We start from the raw sequence: 24872 nt of genomic DNA on the forward strand, positions 1-24872 counted from the left end.
AAGTGTAGCATTTTAAAGTAGAAGCAAAATGAATGAGTTTTCTGAAATTTCATGAACATGCGGCTTTTTTTTTACCTGCATATTTTAACCATCAAATCGTTTTCTTCAAATCTGCAGCATGTCAATTCTTTCAGTGTTTTTTACCCATTCAAATGAAAGCATAAAAAATACGAGTAAAAATGCAACAAAAACACATCATAAATGCAATAATAAAAACACTGCGAAATCTCAATGTCCTTTCAGTTTTCAACAGATCTTTAACCCCTTCACAACCACCGATATGTATTAAAAAGGCGGTCGCTAAGGAGCCTTCTTCCCTCATCACTGTTTTCAAACGGCGTTCGGGAAGAAGCGAACAGTGCCCTCAAGGCCCAAAAATCTTTGGCTAGATGAGATTTTCCGGCCCCAGATCATGTAAAAAAAAAGAAAAAGAAAAAAAACTGTGATCCAGTATTAAAATCATTTCTCTCTCTTGCAACATGATATAACATGTCATAGGAGAGAGAAATGGTCTACCCAAGCAGCCATGACTCGGCCCTCCTACTCCATCTACCAGCCCTCCGCCTCCTCTTAATGTAGAAAAACAGCAGGCGCATGTGCCCGGGATCTGCCGGGCGACACCCGGCAACAGTAGGGATTTTTCCTATTGGATCCTGACTTTTAATCACAGATATCAAAAGCCTAATCATCCCCCTGTGTAATTCCCTTAGTTAGATTATTATTATTATTTTATGTAATTTTTTTTTCTTTCATTCTTTGCCGTTGGGCTTAGGGTTAGGGCTTAAGGTTACGGTTGGGCTTAGGAATTTTTTTTACCATAAGACGACATATTCAAAATGATTAGAGATGAGCGAACCTTTCGAGGTTCGGTTCAAGTCACCGAACGATTAGACATTCGTCGAACATGTTTAACAAACGTCTCCGAACCCCATTAGAATCAATGAGAGGCCAACTTAAATGTATACACAACACTTTAAGGGGTTACAAAAATCTTCCGAAAAAAGCTAAAATTAGGGGTAGACTCCATGAAAACTGGCATCAATTGACCCACAGTAGAGATTTGCAAATGGCACAGCAGCAGTCAGCCATGGGCCATGCATGAGGTATCGGGGTCTGGCCCAGCATTTACAGCTTGGAACTGAAGCTTCAATGAGGACCTGGTGGTTAAGGGAGCGGTGCAACTCTTCTTAACTGGCAGACCTGATACCTCATGCAACACCACCAATTTTTTTTATTATTATTTCAGGCACACTTAGATGGCACAAATATCAGTTTTATACAGTACTAGTGGTAGACAAATGTAAAGAAAGTAACACTGGTGGTTGACTAAAAGTGTAGGCCTGCCTGTCTGGGAGCCATACCTACACAGGCAACCCACCAAATGGAGACCCAACTTTGAGTCTCCACATTTCTAAAAATAGTATTATCACATATTACTAAAGGTGGCATCAATTTGCACAGAGTAGAAACAGTAGGCCTCTTACATGCCTTCCACTACAGGCAACCCATCAGATGGAGACCCAACTTGGAGTCTCCACAATTAAAAAAATCAGCAGCAATAGCAACAGCAGGTACAGAAGACCCCCACAAAGATGGCACAGACTGCAATAATTCGAGATCAATACATGACACTAAAAACGACACCATCGCCTAGTCTGCCTAATATGCGACTGAGGTACAAAAGTTATAGGAGATCCATGACTTGTTCATTTTGATAAAAGTTAGGTGGTATACAGTTTCAGGGGAAAGCTGGATGCACTTATCCATCAGGACACTACCAGCAGCACTGAAGACACGTTCTGAGAGAACGCTGGCTGCCGGGCATGACAAAACCTCCAAAGCGTCACAGGCGAACTCAGGCCACTCTTCTATTTTTGAAGACAAAAATGCAAAGGGAAAAAAAAAAAACTGGTATAAATCTGATATCGCTGTAATTGCACAGACACGAAGAAAAAAAGTCATCTAATCACTAATACCACACCACGAACAGCGTGGTTCTGCCTCCCAAAGAACGCAGTAAGGCTCAGCTCATGCAGAAGAAGAGAGAGGAACGCACTCACCGATCAGGTAAAATCCAATCCTTTATTCAAGCACGGACAGACTTAGCAGGGAGGGGAGTGGAGGATGACGGACGTCCTCCTGGATATTTATCGTCTTGTTTTCTTTGGACACTGCACCACGAGTTTGTCGGAAGGGACCTTCAGTATTTTCTAGTTATCTGACATGGCGGTCTAAGTTGTTGCAGCTGTGTGGAGGTGCTTTTTTCTTTTTCTTGGATATATTGAGGCTCAGCTCATATTTACGCTGAGTGCTTACACTGGGGTTTCTGTGTAAGGGTATGTTTCCATGTGCAGGAAACGCTGCGTGTCTGACGCTGCATAGAGCCGCAACGTCAGACACGCAGCGTCTAGATGTTACAGCATAGTGGAGGGGATTTAATGAAATCCCGTCTCCAATATGCGTGGTAACACGCACGCGGCGGCCCTGCGACTCCGGACATGCTGCGCGTCTTTTCAGATCGCAACATGTCCGTATATCTTGCGGCGCCGCTGCGGCGCCGCAAGATATAGCACAGGGCCCTATGCGATGGGTGCGATGATGCCGGATGTGTGCTGTGAACACATCCGGCATCATCGCGTCCCAGAAGGGGGCGGGGCTTACCGCAGAGCGGGTTTGCCGCTCCGACGATACCGCCGGCCATCCTGAACGTGGACACGCAGCCTAAATCTCTGAAATATGTAATTCAGATATGGCAGCCATGAGGAAGATTCCCTATAATGAGGCAGATTGAGTCACTGCGGATGCAGTTTGGCCTGTAATCCGGCAGTATCCGTCTTTTCCAGCGTGCATAAAAGCACGGTAAGCTACAATTTTTTGAACTTCTGAAAAGAAGGAAACCATTGCACAAAAGGCAGACAGTATCCAGAGTAACTCTGCTGCCTCATTACAGTGAATGATTCCTTTGGGGGATTCAGCTGAATTACATTACTCAGATTTAGATTGACTATAAACATAAGGATGAATGACCTCGGGGAGATCAAAACATCCAACACCGCGGAGACACCATCACGTGTTTTTCAACGCAGTGATCCAGAACACTGCTCCCATCCCTTACGGGAAATATGCAAATGCATGTAGAAAAGCCGCAGAGACACATCACGTGTTTCTCAACGCAAGCATATTTCCCATAAGTGATGGGAGCAGTGTTCTGGATCACTGCGTTGAGAAACACATGATAGTGTCTCCGCGGTGTTGGATGTTTTGATCTCCCCGAGGTCATTCATCCTTATGTTTATAGTCCTTTTACTAGGCACTGCTCCTAATAGCCAGTTTTCTACTCCACACTGATGAGGGGCAAATACACCGAACCAGCTGTCTGTGGATGGATACCATGTTTTGGCATAGGTGGTTTTCCTTTTTGGATGCTGCCCTTCCCGTGGTTGTTCCTTCCCGGTCAAAGACCTGGCTATTTATTGCTTGCGTTGAGAAACACGTGATGATGTCTCCGCGGATTTTCTACATCAGATTTAGATTGAAACCCCAATGTAAGTGCTCAATGTACGGGAACTACAACGGCAGTTTGCATTTTCCCACAGAAACATCCACTGCTGCTTATTTCTGGAAAACGGAGTTAAAATTGTCAATACACCTGTAGTAGTGTCACCTGAGGGGGAATTTTGCTCTTCTAGCACTTAGGGGCTCTGTATGTAGAGTCCGCAAACTATTCTAGGAAAAGCTGCGCTCCAAGAGGCAAACAGTGCTCTGTCCTTCCATAGTTTTTCCGTGTGGCTAAGCAGTATTGTACAGCCACATATGGGGTATTTCTACATTTAGCAGAAATTGTGGGACAAATTTGGTGCCATTTTTCCAAATTTTCCAATGTGAAAATGTAAAATATGGGGCTAAAAATTTTAGCAGTAAAAATATACTTATTTTTTCTTCACTGATATAAAATTCTCTAACCTCTCGAAATATGCAAATTGTCTGTTCAGAGAGGAAGAGGACTAGAACTCTAGTGCCACCTATTGGAAGTAGCAATTCTAACAGTCAATGTCGACCCTTTAACGAGCCTTGTCACATGACTTAGGATAAAAGCCAAACCAGAATGTCAATTTGCAGACACTGTGTTTCGAAGTACTGCCCCTTGTCAGTGCAAAGTGGAGATCTGGTTTGCCTGAGTGAGAGGTGTCTGACCGGGATCCAAGAAATATCGTTTCTCCTTGCGGAGAGTGACATGTTAAGCATGTCGAGATGAGGAGATTTAAAGCTGCAATTTTCCTCTGGGAAATATGCAAATTGTCTCTTTAATGAGGAAGAGGACTAGAACTCTAGTGCCACCTATTGGAAGTAGGAATCCTAACAGTCAATGTCAACCCTTTAACGAGCCTTGTCACATGACTTAGGATAAAAGCCAAACCAGAATCTCAATTTGCAGACACTGTGTTTTGGGGTACTGCCCCTCATCAGTGCAAAGTGGAGATCTGGTTTGGCTGAGTGAGAGCCGTCTGATCGGGATCCAAGAAGTATTGTTTCTCCTTGGGGAGAGTGACATGTTAAGCATGTCGAGATGAGGAGATTTAAAGCCGCAATGTTCCTCTGGGAAATATGTAAATTGTCTCTAGATGAATTCATTGCGAGGTCTAGTTTATAAAATGGGGTCTCTTATGGGGGTCTGCTGTTCTGGCACCTCAGGGGCTCTGCTAATGTAACATGGCATCCTCATTTCTGACCTTCAAAATGGCGCTTCTTCCCTTCTGAGCTTTGCACTGTGCCTCAAAAGTAATTTTTGAACACATATGGGGTTTCAGTGTACTCAGCAGAAATTGCACAACAAATTTTGGGTTCTATTTTCTCCAGTTACCCTTCTGAAAATGCAAAATCTGAAGCTAAAAAAAAGCATTTTGGGTGGGGAAAATATTTTTTTTTATTTTTACGGCTCAATGTTATAAACTTATGTGAAGCACTGTGAATTTCCCTGAGAAGTTTTGCTTCCAAAATGTTATCACATGTGGGCAGTTTCTTCTGTTCAGTCCCATCAGGGGCTCTCCAAAGGCGACATGGCATCCGCTAATTATTACAGCAAATTTTTCTTTCTAAAAGTCAAATGGCTCTCCACCCCTTCCAAGCCCTATTTTGTGCCCAAACAGAAGTTTTCCTCCACATTTTGGGTATCTGCGTACTCAGGAGAAATTGCACAATAAATTCTATGGAGCATTTTCCCCTTCTGCCCTTAAGAAAATGCTGAATTTTGGGCGAAAAAATATTTTTGTGGGAAAAATGCGATATTTTATTTTTTATTTTCACGGCTCAATGTTATAAGCTTCTGTGAAGCACCTGGGGGCTGAAGGTGCTCACAACCCATCTAGATAAGTTCTCTGAGGGATCTAGTTTTCAAAATGATGTCACATGCGGGTGGATTCCACTGTTTAGGCACATCACGGTCTCGCAAAACCCAGTATGGTGTCCGTTAATTATGCCAGCAACGTTTACATTAAAAAAGGCGCTCCTTCACTTCAGAGCCCTACTGTGTGCCAAAACAGTGGTTTTCTCCACATATGGGGCAACTGCATGCTCAGGAGAAGTAGCAAAACACATTTTGGGGTCCAATTTGTCATGTTACCTTTGCTAAAATAAAAACATTTAGATCTCAAATAAAATTTTGGTGTAAAAAGTTGAATGTTCATTTTTTTCTCCACATTCCAAACATTCCTGTGAAGCACCTGAAGAGTTACTAAACTTCTTGAATGTGGTTTTGAGCATCATAAGGGGCTCAGTTTTTACAATTTTTGGGTATTTTCTGTCCTATAGAAAAAATGGTTTTGTAAATTTTGTTGGAAAAATGAGAAATCGCTGGTCAACTTTTAACCTTTATAACTTCCTAACAAAAAAACCCACACGTGGGAAATGTTATTTATTAACTATTTTGTGTTACATAACTGATTTTAGGGCATAAAAATTTAAAGTTTGAAAATTGCAAAATTTTCGCCAAATTTGCATTTTTTTCACAAATAAACGCAAGTCATATCGAAGAAATTTTACCAATAACGTGAAGTACAATATGTCATGAAAAAAGAATCAGTCGGATCCATTGAAGTGTTCCAGATTTATTACCTCAAAGTGACACTGGTCAAAATTGTCAAACTTGGAATGGTCATGAAGGTGCAAACAGGTTTTGGGTGTAAAGGGATTAAGGCTATAAAGATTAAACACTTGAAAATTGTGATTTTTTTTTCTTCATCTTGTGGCATTTTTACAAATAAACGCAAGTCAGAGCAAACAAGTTTTACCACCATCATGGAGTACAATATGTCATGAGAAAACACTCTCAGAATCACTGAGATACATTGAAGCGCTCCAGAGTTATTACCACATAAAGTGACAGTGGTCAGATTTCTACAATCTAGCATGGTCATTAAGGTCAAAACTGGCTCAGTCCCTAAGGGGTTAAAAGCACCAACTGTCATCTCCTAACTCATTAATAGGAAATTCTGTATTTACGGAAGACAGATTTAACTACAGAATTGAGAACTTTAAGAATAAATGATCAGTCTAAGGGCTCCTTTTCACTTGCGAGAAATACGTGCGAGTCTCGCTGGTTAAAACCAAGCTCTAGCGCCGGCACTCCAGAGCGGAGCGTGCGGCTGTATAGCAATACATAGAGCTGCACGCTCCGCTCCAAAGTGCCGGTGCCAGAGCTTGGTTTTAACATGCGAGACTCGCACGTATTTCTCGCAAGTGAAAAGAAGCCCTAAGAGGTGTAAGAAGCAGATTTCTGAAATAAGATATATTACAAAGTTTTTTTTTTTTTTCACATGTACTATTGATTTATGGAAAAAGAAAATCAATCACAGTTACTCTTCATTTGACACTCCAGGAAAAACAGATGCACTGTATTAGTATTATACATGTAGGTGCTTCTCACAAAATTATAGATAAAATATAGAGTCATTACAAACAGAGTAATCAATTTCAAGTGTTTATTTCTGTTAATGTTGATGATTATGGCTTACAGCCAATGAAAACCCAAAGGTCATTATCTCAGTAAATTAGAATACTTTATAACACCAGCTTGAAAAATTATTTTAAAATCCGAAATGTTGGCCTACTGAAATGTATGTTCAGTAAATGCTCTCAATACTTGGTCGGGGCTCCTTTAGAATCAATTACTGCATCAATGTGAAGTGGCATGGAGGCGATCAGCCTGTGGTACTGCTGAGGTGTTATGGAAGCCCAGGTTGTTTTGATAGCAGCCTTCAGCTTGTCTACATTGTCTCTCATCTTCCTCTTGACAATACCCCACAAATTCTCTATGAGGTTAAGGTCAGGCGAGTTTGCTGGCCAATCAAGCACAGTTGTTTTTAAACCAGGTATTGGTACTTTTGGCAGTGTGGACAGGTGCCAAGTCCTGTTGGAGAATGATATCTCCATCTCCAAAAAAGCTTGTTGGCAGAGTGAAGCATGAAGTGCCCTAAAATTTCTTGGTAAACGGCTGCACTGACTTTAGTCTTGATAAAACACAGTGGACCTACACCAGCAGATGACATGGCTCCCCAAACCATCACTGATTGTGGAAACCACATTAGACCTCAAGCAGCTTGGATTGTGTGCCTCTCCACTCTTCCTCCAGACTCTGGGACCTTGATTTCCAAATGAAATGCAAAAAAAACACTTGAAAAAGATCACTTGGTTTGTAATGACTCTATATAATATATGAGTTTAACTTTTTGTATTGAAGAACTGAAATAAATTAACTTTTTGATGATATTCTAATTTTGTGAGAAACACCTGTACATAGTCCAGGGCCTGAAAAAAACTTTTAGGAAATCGGGCACATGGCTATTTACTGCTGATGATTGTTATTCATGATTTTCACAGATAGTATTTATACCTATGATATTTTATGGGGCCGTGCACATGTCTGTTTTCTTCAGCCCGAAAGACAATGCAAGTCTGTGTGTGAGGTGTGTGTCGACCCACCAGGGTGGAATAATTGAGGTACTTGTACGCATGCCTGAATAATCCCAGTACTTGCTGCAAATCTATTTGTTTCTTTATAGTTAAATTTGTTAACTGGTCAAAAGAGGTCGCTGTTGTTGAACATAGTTAAGAGACTGTGTTATGCTATAAGATGTGTTAGGAGGGTTTTATAAAATGAAACACAGGAAGAGGAAGCATGGCCATCTTGTGCAGGGTCTGCAGGAATGAGGGCTAAGCGAGGCTGTGCTGGAGAGGAATCTGACCATATCCTCTCATGATAGTACCCCTCCTAATTAGAAGCAGCGGCAGATTGGAGCGGAGCTGGTCCGGGATCCGAACCTGTCCTGATGCGAGGGAATTCCTGCTGTACAAGCTGTTAAGAAACAGAAGGGACTGGGACCTGGAGAGAGAGGAGCTACATCCCGTGAAAGAGTCACACCACAAGCATCTTCGGTATTGCTCACCGGCTAGAGAAAGTCCACATCTGCCTGCATGTGCAGATTATTTTATTCTGAGCAGACCCATCAAAACGACACTAAAGGCCACTGCAACTGCGCTGTAAGCAAACATGCACGCATCACAATACATTTTTGGCGCAAAGAGATACAAGGCCTATAGTTAGTTTGTTATTTAGATATATTGACTTTACGGACCACGTTCCATTGCGGTTCAGTGACTGAAAATTCTATGCTACTCTTTGGTACTGGCACAGCACACAGCAAACCCCAGACAAGGCTTGTGTTTCCTATTTGTCTGCTGGAAGAGCAGTCTCTGTGGAACAATATAAAATGGAGCAGTGGTTCAACTCCATAGACTTTGTCCATGGCACCTTTGAGGATATGTATGTAATATGGTTAATTTTGGAATATTCTTAATATAGTCGAGGATGGACTATTCCTCTAGCTTTCTTAAGATTATACCGGAACGGGAAGGGAATATTTGACTGGGAAATCGGAATATAAATATTCTAAGGATTGTGAATCACTGCGCTGAACCGCAGGCGAACCTGTGCTTTGCACTCAATTTAATTAAACCAGCTTCTCTCAGGGTGTATTAAGGCAACAGCGCCTGGTTCAGACAGGCCCGCCAACAGGTATTATTACTTAGAGAATATAACAGAAACAAACAGTTCTCTTGGGTGCAGAGCTGTTCAGCAGAGAGGATACAGCCTTCTGGCAAAATATTTTTTGGATGTTGGATGTGTTCTCTGTGTGGTTATCAAAACCGAGTAGGAATAGTTTCATCCCCAAGTAAAATAGTTACAGAAAGTGGACTGTTCTTTTCACGTCTGGGACTCCGCTGTATCTGGAACAACCAGAACCGCACCAGGCATAATTAATAGTATTTTTTTCTGGACATTTTTTTTTTATAGATAAAAAGCGCAACACAGCAATATATAGTGGTGGGTGCAAAATAGTCCTCCCACATCAATAGTTCAATGTCCTTCAGTCATACACAAAGCAAAAAATAAGGCAGCAATGCAACCTAATTTTTCAATTAAAGGGGTTGGCCGGCCTTAGGCTACAAGTCTACAGTCACTTCAAGCCACATTCTGACTAGATGTTTCCAGCCTCACTCAATACATTTGCACTGAGCGAGGCCTCGCACGTTTAGGCGACACCTAATTGCATGCATGCAAATTGCAAACGTGTGGCCATGCGCGTGCTGTTACGAGAATCCTCACAGTAGTTAGTGTGCACTTTTCTGAGGGTTCACAAGTCTGCAGTCTTATAAAGGGACTATAGACTTGTAGCCTAAAGCTGGACAACCACTTAAAGATAGATGGAAAACAACATCTTTTAATATGAATCTTGTAATACTCCGTAGTTACTACTACTACCAAGTATCCACCTGGTTATTAGTGCCATTCAGCTTTTTTTCTTTTTTTGTTGTCTCCATAGTTACATTTCAAGCATAAGGAGCACAGCATGCAATATTGAGATACAACTGCAAAAATGAAGAGAGATTTCTACATGAACCAGCAGGAAAGTCGGCTTTTACTAATGGAAAAAAAATAAATTCTTACCTCACGTTGAAAGAAATTCCATGCGTTAGTCAACCATTGGTATCTGGGTAAACCATAGTTTGGCATTCTTGATTTCAAACTAATCATATCCGACCACTGAATTACAGCCTAAAATTCAAAAATATTCAACATTCAAGTGACACAGAAACCTTTCAGGCCTTCAGGTTAGACATGACTATAAAATAAGCAGATATTGCTAAAATATTATAGTGGCAATTTCCAAAACCAACACGTGGCCTGGCTGCATTTATACTTCATTCACATCATTTTTTTTTTTACTTAAAGTGTAACCGTCATTTTAATTTTATTTATATCTTATTAGTGATAGCCACTTATTTTTTCACCTGGACTGATCTTTCATTTTCAAAGTTCTCAATTCACAGGTAAAATCCATTTTCAATTTTCTGAAATAGAAGACAATTGGTGCTGATAAAGCTCTATGGAGAATAGCCTCTTGCGCCTTCCCTCCTCAAAGCACCAATTGTCATCTATCTCAGCCATGGAAAAATCTGTCTTAATGGAATACAGATTTTATCCATGAATTCAGAGAGAACGATCAATCCAGGAGGAGAAGGAACAAATTTATCTGATCCGGTTACAAAGTTGCCTATTTTCAAGTGTACTTATTGATTTATGAAATACAAACAAAATGGTCCCTCTATAAATTTTACTTAGACATTTTATAGCAAGAATAGTGTATACTTGCACTATAACTTCACAGGCTATGAAACATGTAATTAATATCACGATCCTTGAACATTGAGGCCACCAGATTAGATACGAGAGACGTAATCTGTGAGCTCTCATCCCCACAAGAAGAACAGCTCTCAAACTTTCTTGCCATGTCCTATACTTTACATTTATTGACCTACATATGATTGAGTGCATTTTCCTTTATTGTCCTCTTATTTTTAGGGTTTACTGTAATGTACCCACTTGGTGGGAAATCTTTTCAGGTGTGCATTTGTGCACCATTTACGTATATGCGTCTAATGTCACAGATACATTTGCTGTAAATAGGTGAAAAAATATAATTCTGGCATGTAACTGTAAGGTGGTGCGAAGGCAGCTGGTTTGAGCCCTGCATTCCTGTGCATGCCTACCTAATGAAACCGGGTGTGTTTTGTGTTTGCTGTGTGCCCGGTGTAGTTTATGATAGTTGACACTGTTTAATATGATAATGGCTGACACTGTTCTGATATCCGTGTGTTACGGACAGGAATAGGGACAGTCAGTGGCAGTGGTAGGCAGGGCCGCCATCAGGGCATGACAGCCGTGACTGGCGTATGGGGCCCGGTGAGCAGAGGGGGCCCGCATCGGGCCCCGTCTCATCTGGTCACCGGGCCCCCCCTGCAGGCGCTGCGGCAGCTGCACACTATTGACGTGCGGGCCCGCGCCCGCACGTCAATAGTTAACAGCCGCCAGCCAGTCTGAGGCTGGCAGCTGAATAGGGTCGCAGTGCGCACTCGCCGGCGTCGCCGGCGTCTGACGTCATTGTCAGCCGCCGGGCCCGGCGAGTGCGTCTGTGTGGAGCCTGGGGGGGATCTTCGCCCGACGCAGGAGCATGGCCAGGTAAGAAGTCGTGATTTTTTTTTTTCTTTGAGAGCTGCGATCCAGGGGGGCCCGGGGGGCAGGATGATGGACACACAGGGGCAGAAATGCTGGACACAGTGGGGCAGAAATGCTGGACACAGTGGGGCAGAATGGTGGACACACAGGGGCAGAAATGCTGGACACAGTGGGACAGAATGGTGGACACACAGTGGGGCAGAATGCTGGACACAGTGGGGCAGAATCCTGGACACAGTGGGGCAGAATGCTGGACACAGTGGGGCAGAAATGCTGGACACACAGGGGCAGAAATGCTGGACACAGTGGGGCAGAATGCTGGACACAGTGGGGCAGAATGCTGGACACACAGGGGCAGAATGCTGGACACACAGAGGCAGAAATGCTGGACACTGGGGCAGAATGCTGGACACAGTGGGGCAGAATGGTGGACACAGTGGGGCAGAATGGTGGACACACAGGGGCAGAAATGCTGGACACACAGGGGCAGAAATGCTGGACACAGTGGGGCAGAATGGTGGACACAGTGGGGCAGAATGGTGGACACAGTGGGGCAGAATGCTGGACACAGTGGGGCAGAAATGCTGGACACAGTGGGGCAGAATGGTGGACACACAGGGGCAGAAATGCTGGACACAGTGGGACAGAATGGTAGACACACAGGGGCAGAAATGCTGGACACAGTGGGGCAGAATGCTGGACACAGTGGGGCAGAATGCTGGACACAGTGGGGCAGAAATGCTGGACACAGTGGGGCAGAATGTTGGACACACGGGCAGAAATGCCCGTGGGACAGAATGCTGGACACACAGGGGCAGAAATGCTGGACACAGTGGGACAGAATGCTGGAGACACAGGGGCAGAAATGCTGGACACAGTGGGACAGAATGCTGGAGACACAGGGGCAGAAATGCTGGACACAGTGGGACAGAATGGTGGACAGTGGGGCAGAATGGTGGACACACAGTGGGGCAGAATGCTGGACACACAGTGGGGCAGAATGCTGGACACACAGTGGGGCAGAATGCTGGACACACAGTGGGGTAGAATGCTGGACACACAGTGGGGCAGAATGCTGGACACACAGTGGGGCAGAATGTTGGAGACAGTGGGGCAGAATGTTGGAGACAGTGGGGCAGAATGCTGGACACAGTGACAGGGGCAGAAATGCTGGACACAGTGGGGCAGAATGCTGGACACAGTGACAGGGGCAGAATGCTGGACATTGGGGCAGAATGCTGGACATTGGGGCAGAATGCGAGACACCGTGGGGCAGAATGCTGGACACAGTGGGGCAGAATGCTGGACACACAGTGGGGCAGAATGCTGGGCAGAATGTTGGAGACAGTGGGGCAGAATGCTGGAAACAGTGGGGCAGAATGCTGGACACAGTGGGGCAGAAATGCTGGACACAGTGACAGGGGCAGAATGCTGGACACAGTGACAGGGGCAGAATGCTGGACACAGTGACAGGGGCAGAATGCTGGACACAGTGACAGGGGCAGAATGCTGGACACAGGGGCAGAATGCTGGACATTGGGGCAGAATGCGAGACACGGGGCAGAATGGAGATACGGGGCATGATTGGAGACACGGGGCAGGATGAAAGACATGGGGGCATGACTGGAGACAGATGGGGCTGGATTGGAGACAGATGGGGCAGAATGGAGACACAGGGGGCATGATTGGAGACAAGTGTCAGGATTGCAGACATGGGGGCATGGTTGGAGACATAGGGGGCAGAATGGAGACATGGGGCATGATTGGAGACACTGGGGGCAGAATTGGAGACAGATCGTGCAGGATCATGGGGCAGGATGGATACGATGGAGACAGATGGGGCAGGATGGAGAGATCACATGGGGTGATCATATGGGGCAGGATGGGGAGATCATATGGGGCAGAATGGATACTCATGAGGGCAGGATGGGAGAACATCTGGCTGACGCCAGGAATGAGACACACGGGGCCATGCTGGGGGATATTATTAATACCATAGGGGCTAATTTAGGGATATTATTACTGCAGTGATGTATTTATTTTATTTTTTGAGTATACTGTTTTAAATGGGGGGCGGTCCTGTTACTGTATAGAGTGATACTATGTCGCCCTCTTCATCTAGTGTAATGTAGAAGTTGTGAAAAATTAAGTAATGTGTTCTGCAAGCGGAGCTCGAGATAACTGTGTTATTTCCTGCAGAGAGAAGTCCTGGCTGGATGAAATGATGGCGGTCTGTGCTTGATGAAAGATGAAGGACTTCACCTAGAGACGTCACTGGTGAGTCAGTGTGTTACCTATACACTGACACTATACACTGTATACAGAGCTCCTGTGTATAATTTCACTAGTGATCACTATATTATCTGTACACAGACACTGCATACTAAGTACAGATCTCCTGTGTATAATGGCACTTATGGTGATAGTATGGTGCTTTTTTTTAAATTACTGATCAGAATTGTAGTATTCAGTCACTATGTGGTGGTAATATGTGGTCTGGACATGGTGTTGTGGTATTTGTTCCTTGTATGTGATATTATTCGATCACTGTGGTGGTAATATGTCATCTGGTCATGGTGTTGTGGTATTTGTTCCTTCTATGTGATATTATTGGTCATTTTAAAAATTGAAAAATAAATAAAAATATACATAAATTGTATTGCATATTTTAACAAATATTTAATAGGTTACAGTAGAGTAGGGCCTGGCCAAAAGTGTCTACCGTGTTATGGTGGCGGCTTAAAAAATCTTTTGGCCAAAACAAAAGCTGCCTGCTATGTATGTGATCTGGTGATGGGAACTGTTAATGTGTGATTGGTGAGAAGTGGAGTTTTTCCAAGAGAGAGCGGTGGGACTGTGGACAGTTCGAGGGGTGGAGCCTGGAGGCAGGGCTGGGGTGGAGCCTGGGCGGAGTCTCAAGGGGGCCCCGAAAATTTTGCCAGTATGGGGCCCCGAAATTTCTAGTGGCAGCCCTGGTGGTAGGTCAACATTGGTCAGGGTTATGGCAGTGTAGTTGCGGGTTAGTGTTAAGGGGGCACTGTAGAGTAGGAGATTAAATTGCGTTAAGAACTAGTTTCAGTCAGAGTAGTGACAGTTGAGAAAGGGGGCGGAGCCAGTGTAGTGATGGGAGGAGTGTCTCCCTGAGATAATCGGTCAGTAAGTAGAGTGGAGCAGAGCTGTGAGGAGGATTGTTCTAGAAGATTAGAAGAGTGACACGTCCGTCTTTGTGACTGGTGTGATCGGGGCAGTTGGAGCGGTCAGCGGGTAGGCCTTTGGGAACTCCCGTGACGTCCGGGACCAACGGTCTGACAAGGATTAGAATAAAAGTAGATAAACACGGCACTCTGTGAGGATATGAGTTTTGGTGCTCGAGTAGGGTATCCAACCCTCAGTCACAAGTATTCAAGAATAACCCGGCACTCAAAAATTGTAAAACGTAACAATTACAGTTTATTATTATCCAGACATAGAACCAGTTTGCTTGTTGAACGTTTTCGGTCCCAGATGGACCTTCTTCAGAACAGTTGAATTTATCTGGAATGGAAGGATAATGCATATGGCCAGTAGGGGGATCCCTCTGACAATGTAATGGCTATCACCACACTAAATGCAATGTGTACATCTGGGGTGTGTAGTGCACAGCGGCGCTACAGAGATCCGGAGGTCAGCATGTGGTGAAGCTGCAGCGCGCTTCCCCTCGGCGACCTAGCACGCCACCAGCACTGCAGCTTCACCACGTGCTGACCTCCGGATCTCTGTAGCGCCGCTGTGCACTACACACCCCAGATGTACACATTGCATTTAGTGTGGTGATAGCCATTACATTGTCAGAGGGATCCCCTACTGGCCATACGCATTATCCTTCCATTCCAGATAAATTGAACTGTTCTGAAGAAGGTCCATCTGGGACCGAAAACTTTCAACAAACAAACTGGTTCTATGTCTGGATAATAATAAACTGTAATTGTTATTTTTTACAATTTTTGAGTGCCGGGTTATTCTTGAACACTTGTGACAAGGATTAGAAGCGTAATCCTGTAATTTCGCCCAAGGAAGGGGAAAGTGGACGCCGCCTCACCGGGGATCAGCTAAACCGGCAATCTAGAAAACTGCAGGAATGGAGATCACGGTACCAGATGATGTGTTGTTAAGGAAGACCAGGGACAGCTTAGAAGGTGGAACATCTGTGAAATGTGAAGACTGTTGGACGGTGTCTGTAATGAAGCTGAAGGAATTAAGTAAAGTTCTGTTGCAAATGGATCTGGACTTTGAGACTATTTGTGTGTTGCTGAGACAAATAGGGACTTTGCAGTCTGAGGAGACTTCTGACCCACAGGTGGGTGAAATACATTGCAAACACAGCACACCACAACAAGGACAGTTTATTAATGCAGCGGGGCGCCAGGGTGTGATGGAACAAGAGCAGCCCCTCGCCACGACTATCACCCTGGCCCTGGTTACATAACAAAGGGATGAAAGGTAGCTCTTGAAAAATCAATACTGTTCATACAAAAAATTATCTTAAATGTATCCTGTCAGTATGACTTTATTAACAACTTAATGACCACCAATACGTCTTTTTACTGACCCGAGATATAAGAGAATAGCATATACCAACGGGTGACAATTAGTGATGAGCGAATATACTCGTTACTCGAGATTTCTCATGCATGCTCAGGGGTAATCCGAGTATTTTTTAGTGCTCGGAGATTGTTTTCTTCACCACAGCAGAATGATTTACATCTGTTAGCCAGCATTAGTACATGTGGGGATTCCCTAGCAACTAGGCAACCCCCACATGTACTTATGCTGGCTAACAGATGTAAATCATTCAGCTGCGGCGAAGAAAACAATCTCCAAGCACTAAAAAATACTTGGAGGACCGCTGAGCATGCTTGAGAAATCTCGAGTAACAAGTATATTCGCTCATCACTAGTGACAATACAGCGACTGTCAGCTGTACACTATAGCTGACAACGTTCTGCAATAGCCATAGCCATCGTCCATAGCTGTTTAACCTTAGATGCTGCTGTCAAGAGTGACTACATCATATAAATGGTTAACAGAGTGTGGAGTTTTTTTCCTTTCTGTTATGCCAATTGGTATTAATGCCTGAAAAACACCCAAATGGTTAATAAACTAGCTGACAGCAGTTTTTAATACGTTGAGAGGTGCAGTTTTTAAAATAGTATCACTTTTGGGGATTTTAAGAAATGTAAGACCCCTAAAGTCACTTCAAAACTTAAACGGTCCCTAAAGACAAATTTTGTTAATTTCCTTGAAAAAATGAAAACTTGCTGCTATAATTTTAAATCTTCTAGCATCCTAAAAAATAAAATATTTAAAAAATTTTTGGTGATGTAAAGCAGACATGAAGGGAATGTTATTTAACCCCTTCATGACCTGAGTTTTTTTTGTTTTGAGTTTTTCATTTTTCACTCCCCTCCATTCCAGAGCCATAACTTTTTTATTTTTCCATCAATATGGCCATTTTTGGGGGCTTATTTTTTGCGGGATGAGTTGTACTATTGAACGATACCATTGGTTTTACCATGTAGTGTACTAGAAAACGGGAACAAAATTCCAAGTGCGGTGAAATTGCAAAAAAAGTGCAATCACACACTTGTTTTTTGTTTGTTTGTTTTTTGCTAGGTTCACTAAATGCTAAAACTGACCTGCCATTGTGATTCTACAGGTCATTACGAGTTCATAGACACCAAACATGTCTAGGTTCTTATTTATCTTTTTATTTAAGTGTTGAAAAAAAATTCCAAACTCTGCTAAAAAAAAAATTATGCAATTTTCCAATACCCGTAGCGTCTCCATTTTTCGTGATCATGGGTTGGGTGAGGGCTTGTTTTTTGTGTGCCGAGCTGACGTTTGTAATGACACCATTACCACTAGAAGCTGCCGCAAATTAATTGGCTCAGCTACATAGAGGCGATGTTCAGATCACCTTTATGTAGCTGAATTGCTGAGTTGCTATGAGCACCGACCACTGGGTGGCGCTCATAGTAATCCGGCACTGTCAACCATAGGGGTCTCAAGGAGACCTCTGGTTGTCATGCCGATGCACCGATGACCCCCAATCGTGACGGGGGTCACCGATGCAAGTATTTCCGGCCCTATGGCCGGAAGCGCGATTTAAATGCAGTTGTCAGAGTTTGACAGCGGCATTTAACTAGTTAATAGCTGCGGGTGGATTGCGATTCCAACCGGGCCAACTGCGGGCACACATCAGCTGATTAAAGCAGCTGACATGTCCCTGGAAAGATGTAGACTCACCACCTTCGCATTGACGGGGGCCAACAGCCCGAAACACCGTGTCTGCGAATTGAGATACTAATTTGGCTTTTATCCTAAGTCATATTGCACGACTCGTTTAAAGGGTTGATTGTGACTTGTAGGATCGCTACTTCCAACAGGTGGCGCTATAGAGTTTAAGTCCTCTTTTTCTCAGAAGAGGCAATTTGCATATTAGATTGTGTTATTATTTCTATGTGTCCAGCCTTATAAAAGAATTTCTGGTTGCCCTAACTCATTTTTCATTGTGTGGATTCAAAATAAATTGTTTGTTTTATTTTTAAATAATTTTATCTGATAAATTTTCAATAACATGTCTGATTTTTTCATTATATTCAGGCTTCCGTCACACTAGCAGTGTTTGGTCAGTATTTTACATCAGTATTTGTAGCCAAAACCAGGAGTGGGTGATAAATACAGAAGTGGTGCATATGTTTCTATTATACTTTTCCTCTAATTGTTCCACTCCTGGTTTTGGCTTACACATACTGATGTAAAATACTGACCACATACTGCTAGTGTGACGGCAGCCTCAGGCTGATGTGAAATACTGACCAAATACTGCTAGAGTGACGGCAGCCTCACACTACTTGGTTGTTTTCTTGACTCCTTTATGGCTTTGTTGAATATTTGATATTTCTATTACTGTTTTATATGTTTGTATTCCAAAATGTATCTGGGCCACTTCCGTCTGCATGATGTATGAAGAGAATGTTTTGTGTGAATCATTTATTTGTATTTCACATACAGGAGAGGGGTTGTGGTGGGAGGAAGTCTGTGGCCAAGTTGATTTTTTTTTTTAATTACATAGAAAAACTTTAATATCGAAGTTATCTGATTGAAAGGAATAATACATGTGCTGCCATAATCAGATTTGAGAACCCTGTAAAATGAAGCTTGGCAGCCCCATGCAAATAGTCCTGGACTTCTGTTGGGAGTAGGTCAATGCACTTCAGATTGCTTATAAATAAAAACAAACATGTATTCTTTTCATGATTGCACTAGGACCTATACAGCCATACCACTAGTTACAATAGTAAAATCATCCTTTACATTTCTGTATAAAACCAGTACCGGAAAAACCAGTGTCAGCGTTTTGGACACGTGTTTTTTATGGACCCATATTGGCCCTCGTCATCTGTAGTACTGATAAAAAAAATTGACCTGTCTCCATGTGGTTTTCATGGATAGATTATAATGATACGTATGGCATCCGTGTCGAAAACGGATACCACACATACTGGAGAAATTGACATGGAGGAAAATTCCCTTTAAATCAATGTGAAAATATTGGACTGGAAGCATTTGTCATTTTACTAATTTATTGCAACGTTTTGCATGTGTGATGGGGTGAACGATGTAGAGTCCAATCATTTTGGTGAACGGTGAGGGTTGCGAATTATGGTATCAATAGTTAAGTCTCAGAAATCTCCCTTAAACTAGTACACAATATACTGAAATGCCTAACAAGTGTTTTTCCTTATCTTATAATTTAACTTTAAAGAACTACTAGGTCTCTTGATACTGCATCCATTTACCACACTGTAAGGCATCAAATCTTCCATACTCATGCAGGTGTCCTGGAGTTCAGGGACTACACTTTAATACAGACAGTGCTAACAGTTGTGCTCTTCTATTCCAGCTGTTCAATAATGGACAGTGCAAAAAAACTCCCACTCCATCACGAGCATTTTAGTCGGCAAAGCTATAGAAAACTACTGAAGAAGGATTCTTAACGAGAAAACCCAAGAGATCAGTAAGTTTATAGCGCTGTACTTCTTAACTGATATAGTGACACAAAAACAGGCAGGTAATTTACTGGAAAGCATGGGATGGAGAGAAAATATATAATAAAGCAATATATTTGCCAGCACCTCGGGGCTGTTAAAGACACTTGATATGTTCATTTTGGCGTCTTTGTTTCCCATAAATAGTAAGGGGGGACAATGTGAAAGCCTTAACACCTGCCCCACACAATGCACCAGCACAGCATGCTGACTGATATTTATTACATGTGCCATGTCTAATGGAAGAAGTACAATACACACGCTGGAGAAGGCTGCAATAATAATACAAATTGTATGAATGTGAGCACTATTACAAAGCAGATTCTAGAGGTTGTAAAGTGGTTTTTGTGGAGATAAAATATATATTCTTGTTTAGACTTGTGTGTGCAAGATTAGGTAACATTATTAAAATCTGTTCAAGCACTGGCTTCTGTTTTGCTGATATTTATGATCCCATTGACTTGTAAAGAACTTGTCAGGTATTGATCTGCCCTACTCATATTTAGCATTTTGGCTGGTTTTTTTTAATATTCTATACATGTCCAATGTTGATGATAACTGAATTATTTTTACATTTACCTCCGAATGAAAAACTTACCAGCTATCCAGTGGAACGGTGATAATTTGCTGATCGATGGTTCTCTCATGACACCGATCAGTACATTCGGGAACATTTATCCCCATTACAAAATGGTATGGCAGGTCGGACGCCACGCAACTCACTTTTTCTAGCGTTGCAGAGAGCTGCGCACAGCTTTTTCCAGTGGCCCCATAAAAATGTCTTGTGTGCCAGTATAGCAGAAGCACTCCATTAGGTAGGAGGTAATTCATTTCAGCAGACAACTCCCTTAACACCTGATATAGTTTGGGCAAAGCTTATGATCAGCATAAATTTCTGTGACTGTACAATTCAACTGAATGAGGGTTTGGAGTCATCTGAATGAGGTTTAGCATCACCTGAATGAGGTTTGGAGTCACCTGAATGAAGTTTGGAGTCACCTGAATGAGGTTTGAAGAAATTTATGTATATTCTGCAGAAACAAGCAGTGAGCCAGAAGAAGCATGTGTCCACACAACATGGCCATCACTCTAGATGCTGTGCTGCACCTCCTTGTCCTACCTCCAAGTTACTCTCTACATGGAATTACTACAATCCCTGGCAAAAATTATATAATCACCGGCCTTGGAGGATGTTCATTCAGTTGTTTAATTTTGTAGAAAAACAGCAGATCACAAACATGGCACAAAACTAAAGTCATTTCAAATGACAACTTTCTGGCTTTAAGAAACACTAAATGAAATCAAGAACAAAACATGTGGTAGTCAGTAATGGTTACTTTTTTAACCAATCATAGGGTAAAAGTTATGGAGTCACTCAATTCTGAGGAAAAAATTATAGAATCACCCTGTAAATTTTCATTTCCAAAACTAACACCTGCATCATATTAGATCTGATCGTTAGTCTGCATCGAAGGCCAGGATCACACACAGCGAGATACGTCCGAGTCTCACAGGTTAAAAACAAGCTCTGGCACCGGCACTCCAGAGTGGAGCGTGCGGCCGCATAGCAATACATGGAGCTGCACGCTCCGTTCTGGAGTGCCAGTGCCAGAGCTTGTTTTTAACCTGCGAGACTCGGACGTATCTCGCTGTGTGTGATCCCGGCCTAAAAAGGAGTGATCACACCTTGGAGAGCTGTTGCACCAAGTGGACTGACATGAATCACGGCTCACATGAGAGTTGTCAATTGAAACAAAGGAGAGGATTATCAAACTCTTAAAAGAGGGTAAATCATCACGCAATATTGCAAAAGATGTTGGTTGTACACAGTCAACTGTGTCTAAAAATTGGACCAAATACAAACAACATGGGAAGGTTGTTAAAGGCAAACATACTGGTAGACCAAGGAAGACATCAAAGCGTCAAGACCGGAAACTTAAAGCAATATATCTCCAAAACAGGAAATGCACAACAAAACAAATGAGGAACGAATGGGTGGAAACTGGGATCAACGTCTGTGACCGAACTGTAAGAAATCGCCTAAAGGAAATGGAATTTGCATACAGAAAAGCTAAATGAAAGCCATCATTAACACCTAAACAGAAAAAAACAAGGTTACAATGGGCTAAGGAAAAGCAATCGTGGACTGTGGATGACTGGGTGAAAGTCCTATTCAGTGATGAACCACTAACATGCATTGGGCAAGGTGATGATACTGGATCTTTTGTTTGGTGCCGTTCTATTGAGATTTATAAAGATGACTTCCTGAAGAGAACATGCAAATTTCCACGTGGGGTTGCATGTCAGGTAAAGACACTAAGGACATGGCTGTCATTACATCTTCAATAAATACACAAGTTTATGTTGATATTTTGGACACTTTTCTTATCCCATCAATAGAAAGGATGTTTGGGGATGATAATGCATCCTGCCATAGAGCAAAAATCTGTGAAAAGATTCCTTGAAAAAAGACACACAAGGTCAATGTCATGGCCTGCAAATAGTCCGGATCTCAATCCAATTGAAAATCTTTGGTGGAAGTTGAAGAAAATGGTCCATGACAAGGCTCCAACTTGCAAAGTGGATCTGGCAACAGCAATCAGAGACAGTTGGAGCCAGATTGATGAAGAGTACTGTTTGACACTCATTAAGTCCTTGCCTCAGAGACTACAAGCTCCTATAAAATCCAGAGGTGGTGCAACAAAATACTAGTGATGTTTTGGAGTGTTTTTTTTGTTTGTTTGTTTGTTTTTCATGATTCCATAATTTTTTCCTTAGAATTGAGTGACTCCATAATTTTTCCCCTATGCTTGGTTACAAAAAGTAACCATCACTGACTACCACATTCTTTGTTTGCTTTTTTTCTACAAAATTAAACAACTGAATGAACGTCCTCCAAGGCTGGTGATTCCATAATTTTTCCAGGGGTTATATAAAGCATGATGTACTAAAGTGAGTGATGCCAATTCTTTATTTTTTGATGTGTGTGCCCTTCCCTTAGGACATGCTTAAATGTGATGTGTTTACAATGTTTCTCTTGCATTTGTCTACCATTTTTTAACTAAATTCCCAGTTATTTTTACTACATAAAATCTGCCAAAATTGGTGATAGAGTATATTTTGTTGCATACAACTTCTATTTCATATTACTGTGACCTTAGAAAGTTCCCTATCTAAAATACTGTCATGCAGTGTATACTGTAACTGTATACTGGGTTATACAAATACACTTTTGTGTGTTTCTAGTCGGTGTAAAAACTGTTAAATAATGTGAATAAAGTGAAAAACAATGTCACGTCCTTTGCATTCCTGATAAAAAAAAACATTTTGTTGCTGTTTTAACACGCTTTCCTATCAGGGTTGTATGACTAAGTAAGCAAATATTGTTTGACTTGGCACTACGGCTGATAGAAATGAAAGACTGGAAACAGACTGGTGTTTTACAAGACATGTTATGGTCTGCGAAATATAGATAATATCCTGCACAAACTGTTTGCGATACCTTGGTGATTCAAACAAACAGATCTGCAGCCATACATTAACAGATTGGGACTGTTTTAACAAGGATTTCAATGTGGTTTTATAATGACTAACGACAGAGGAAAATTAAGACTAGAATATGGGAAATGCAATGTGCAAAGCATAAACAATAGTGATGAGCGAACGTGTTTTCCGAGCATGCTTGTGTGCTAACCGAGTGTTTGAAAAATATTCGGTGTGCTTGTAAAATATGTTCGAGTCCCGGCAGCTGCATATCTCGCCCACCACGTGTTGAGGCCGTCTAACAGCCACGAGACCTGCAGCCGTGGGGACTCAAACATATTATTCGGGAATGCCAAAGACACACTGTTAGCACACGAGCGTGCTCGGATAAAGCCTTATCGAAGCACATACACTAAACATATGAATCAGCCTTCTGTAACAGATGTCTAATAGTATCTCCCAGTACAATTCCTGGCTCCTAAGTGTTCGGTTTGTACGCTAATACTGTAATTTGAGGGAGACATTGGTTAAAAAAAAATAGGTTCTACAGTCACTACAGTGAATGGCAATATTGTTTTATGATTACATTCAATGTAAGGGAAATTTATCATGTTAGAAAAGAAACATAATTGTAAATGATAATACTTTGCCTAATGCATTGCCATCTTTAAGGGGTTATGTAACCTTTAAAAAATATAACCAATAAAAAAAAAGAAAAAGAAAATCAACAACAATTGTTTTCAATTTACCAACCCCCTTGGTCCAGCACATATGTTCTAGTGGCCCCCAGCTCACTGGTTACAAGCAGGAGGAACACTCAGCCAATCCGTACTGGCATCATGACTCCCATTGCTGAGCTTTGAAGCCGGTAGTATGGCACGCGACTGCTGAGACTGATGACTGGTTGCAGAGGTCACATGTCGGCATGTCGGCAAACACAGAGACTTCGAGACCACCAATGCTTCTGTGGCGGATTTCTAAACGGTGTACAATATATTATTTGTAGCAATTTTTTTGAGCAATGAAAGCACATCTCATTGAGGAAAAAAAAATGTTTTTTTTTAATTTCAGCATATTTGAGGAGCCATAACTTTTTAAAACAAAAGTTTGTGTTGCACATGAGAGCTGTTTTTGTGAATAGTCATGCTATTATACTAATTGGAGCAAATGTAAATTATTAAGTGTATTATTTTTCTTCCCAAGAGGATGTGAAGAAAAAGCTTTTCTGTCACCGCTTCTTGTGTTTTTTTTATTACGTCATTGACTGAAGCTTAAAATACATGTAACTTTTTTATATACCGTAGGTTTTGGCAATTGCAACAATACTAAGCATGTGTATTTGGTATTAACACTTTTACAAAATAAAACTACTTCTTATGATAATAAAAAGATTTTTTTTTTTTCAGCAAACCTTACAAAAATATGGTATAAATTAGGTTAAGGGGTTAAATGGATGGGTTAGGAGTGATCTTTGGTCGTGACCATTACAGTGGGAGCCCGACAGTCACTCTAAGCTATGTTCATCGGTGTTCTGCAGGAACTGCACCTGTGCCTGCGTGACCGCTATGTCGTAACTGTGTGTCTTGGTAGCATAAAGGAAACGTGTCAGATTCACTCTGCCCAAACCATGGCAACATGAATTGGAGCCTGACTGTACAATTACACCCGTGTAGGTTTTATTCTGAAACACTGCAGTATTTCAGCTTTCATACTCTGAAAACCCATCC

The 24872-nt window shown here is 42.2% G+C and overlaps 1 protein-coding gene across 1 annotated transcript in view; it reads right to left on the bottom strand.

Moving 5' to 3' along the window:
* The window catches only part of TSPAN12 (tetraspanin 12), a 332545-nt gene that overhangs the window by 79045 nt on the left and 228628 nt on the right, over positions 1-24872 (bottom strand). Inside the window, exon 6 of the mRNA XM_069764867.1 lies at positions 10004-10111. Within this exon, the coding sequence (XP_069620968.1) occupies positions 10004-10111 (108 nt within the window). The remainder of the gene's footprint in view (positions 1-10003; positions 10112-24872) is intronic.

The sequence above is a fragment of the Ranitomeya imitator genome, chromosome 4 (genome assembly GCF_032444005.1).
Source record: "Ranitomeya imitator isolate aRanImi1 chromosome 4, aRanImi1.pri, whole genome shotgun sequence".
Classification (NCBI taxonomy): domain Eukaryota; kingdom Metazoa; phylum Chordata; class Amphibia; order Anura; family Dendrobatidae; genus Ranitomeya; species Ranitomeya imitator.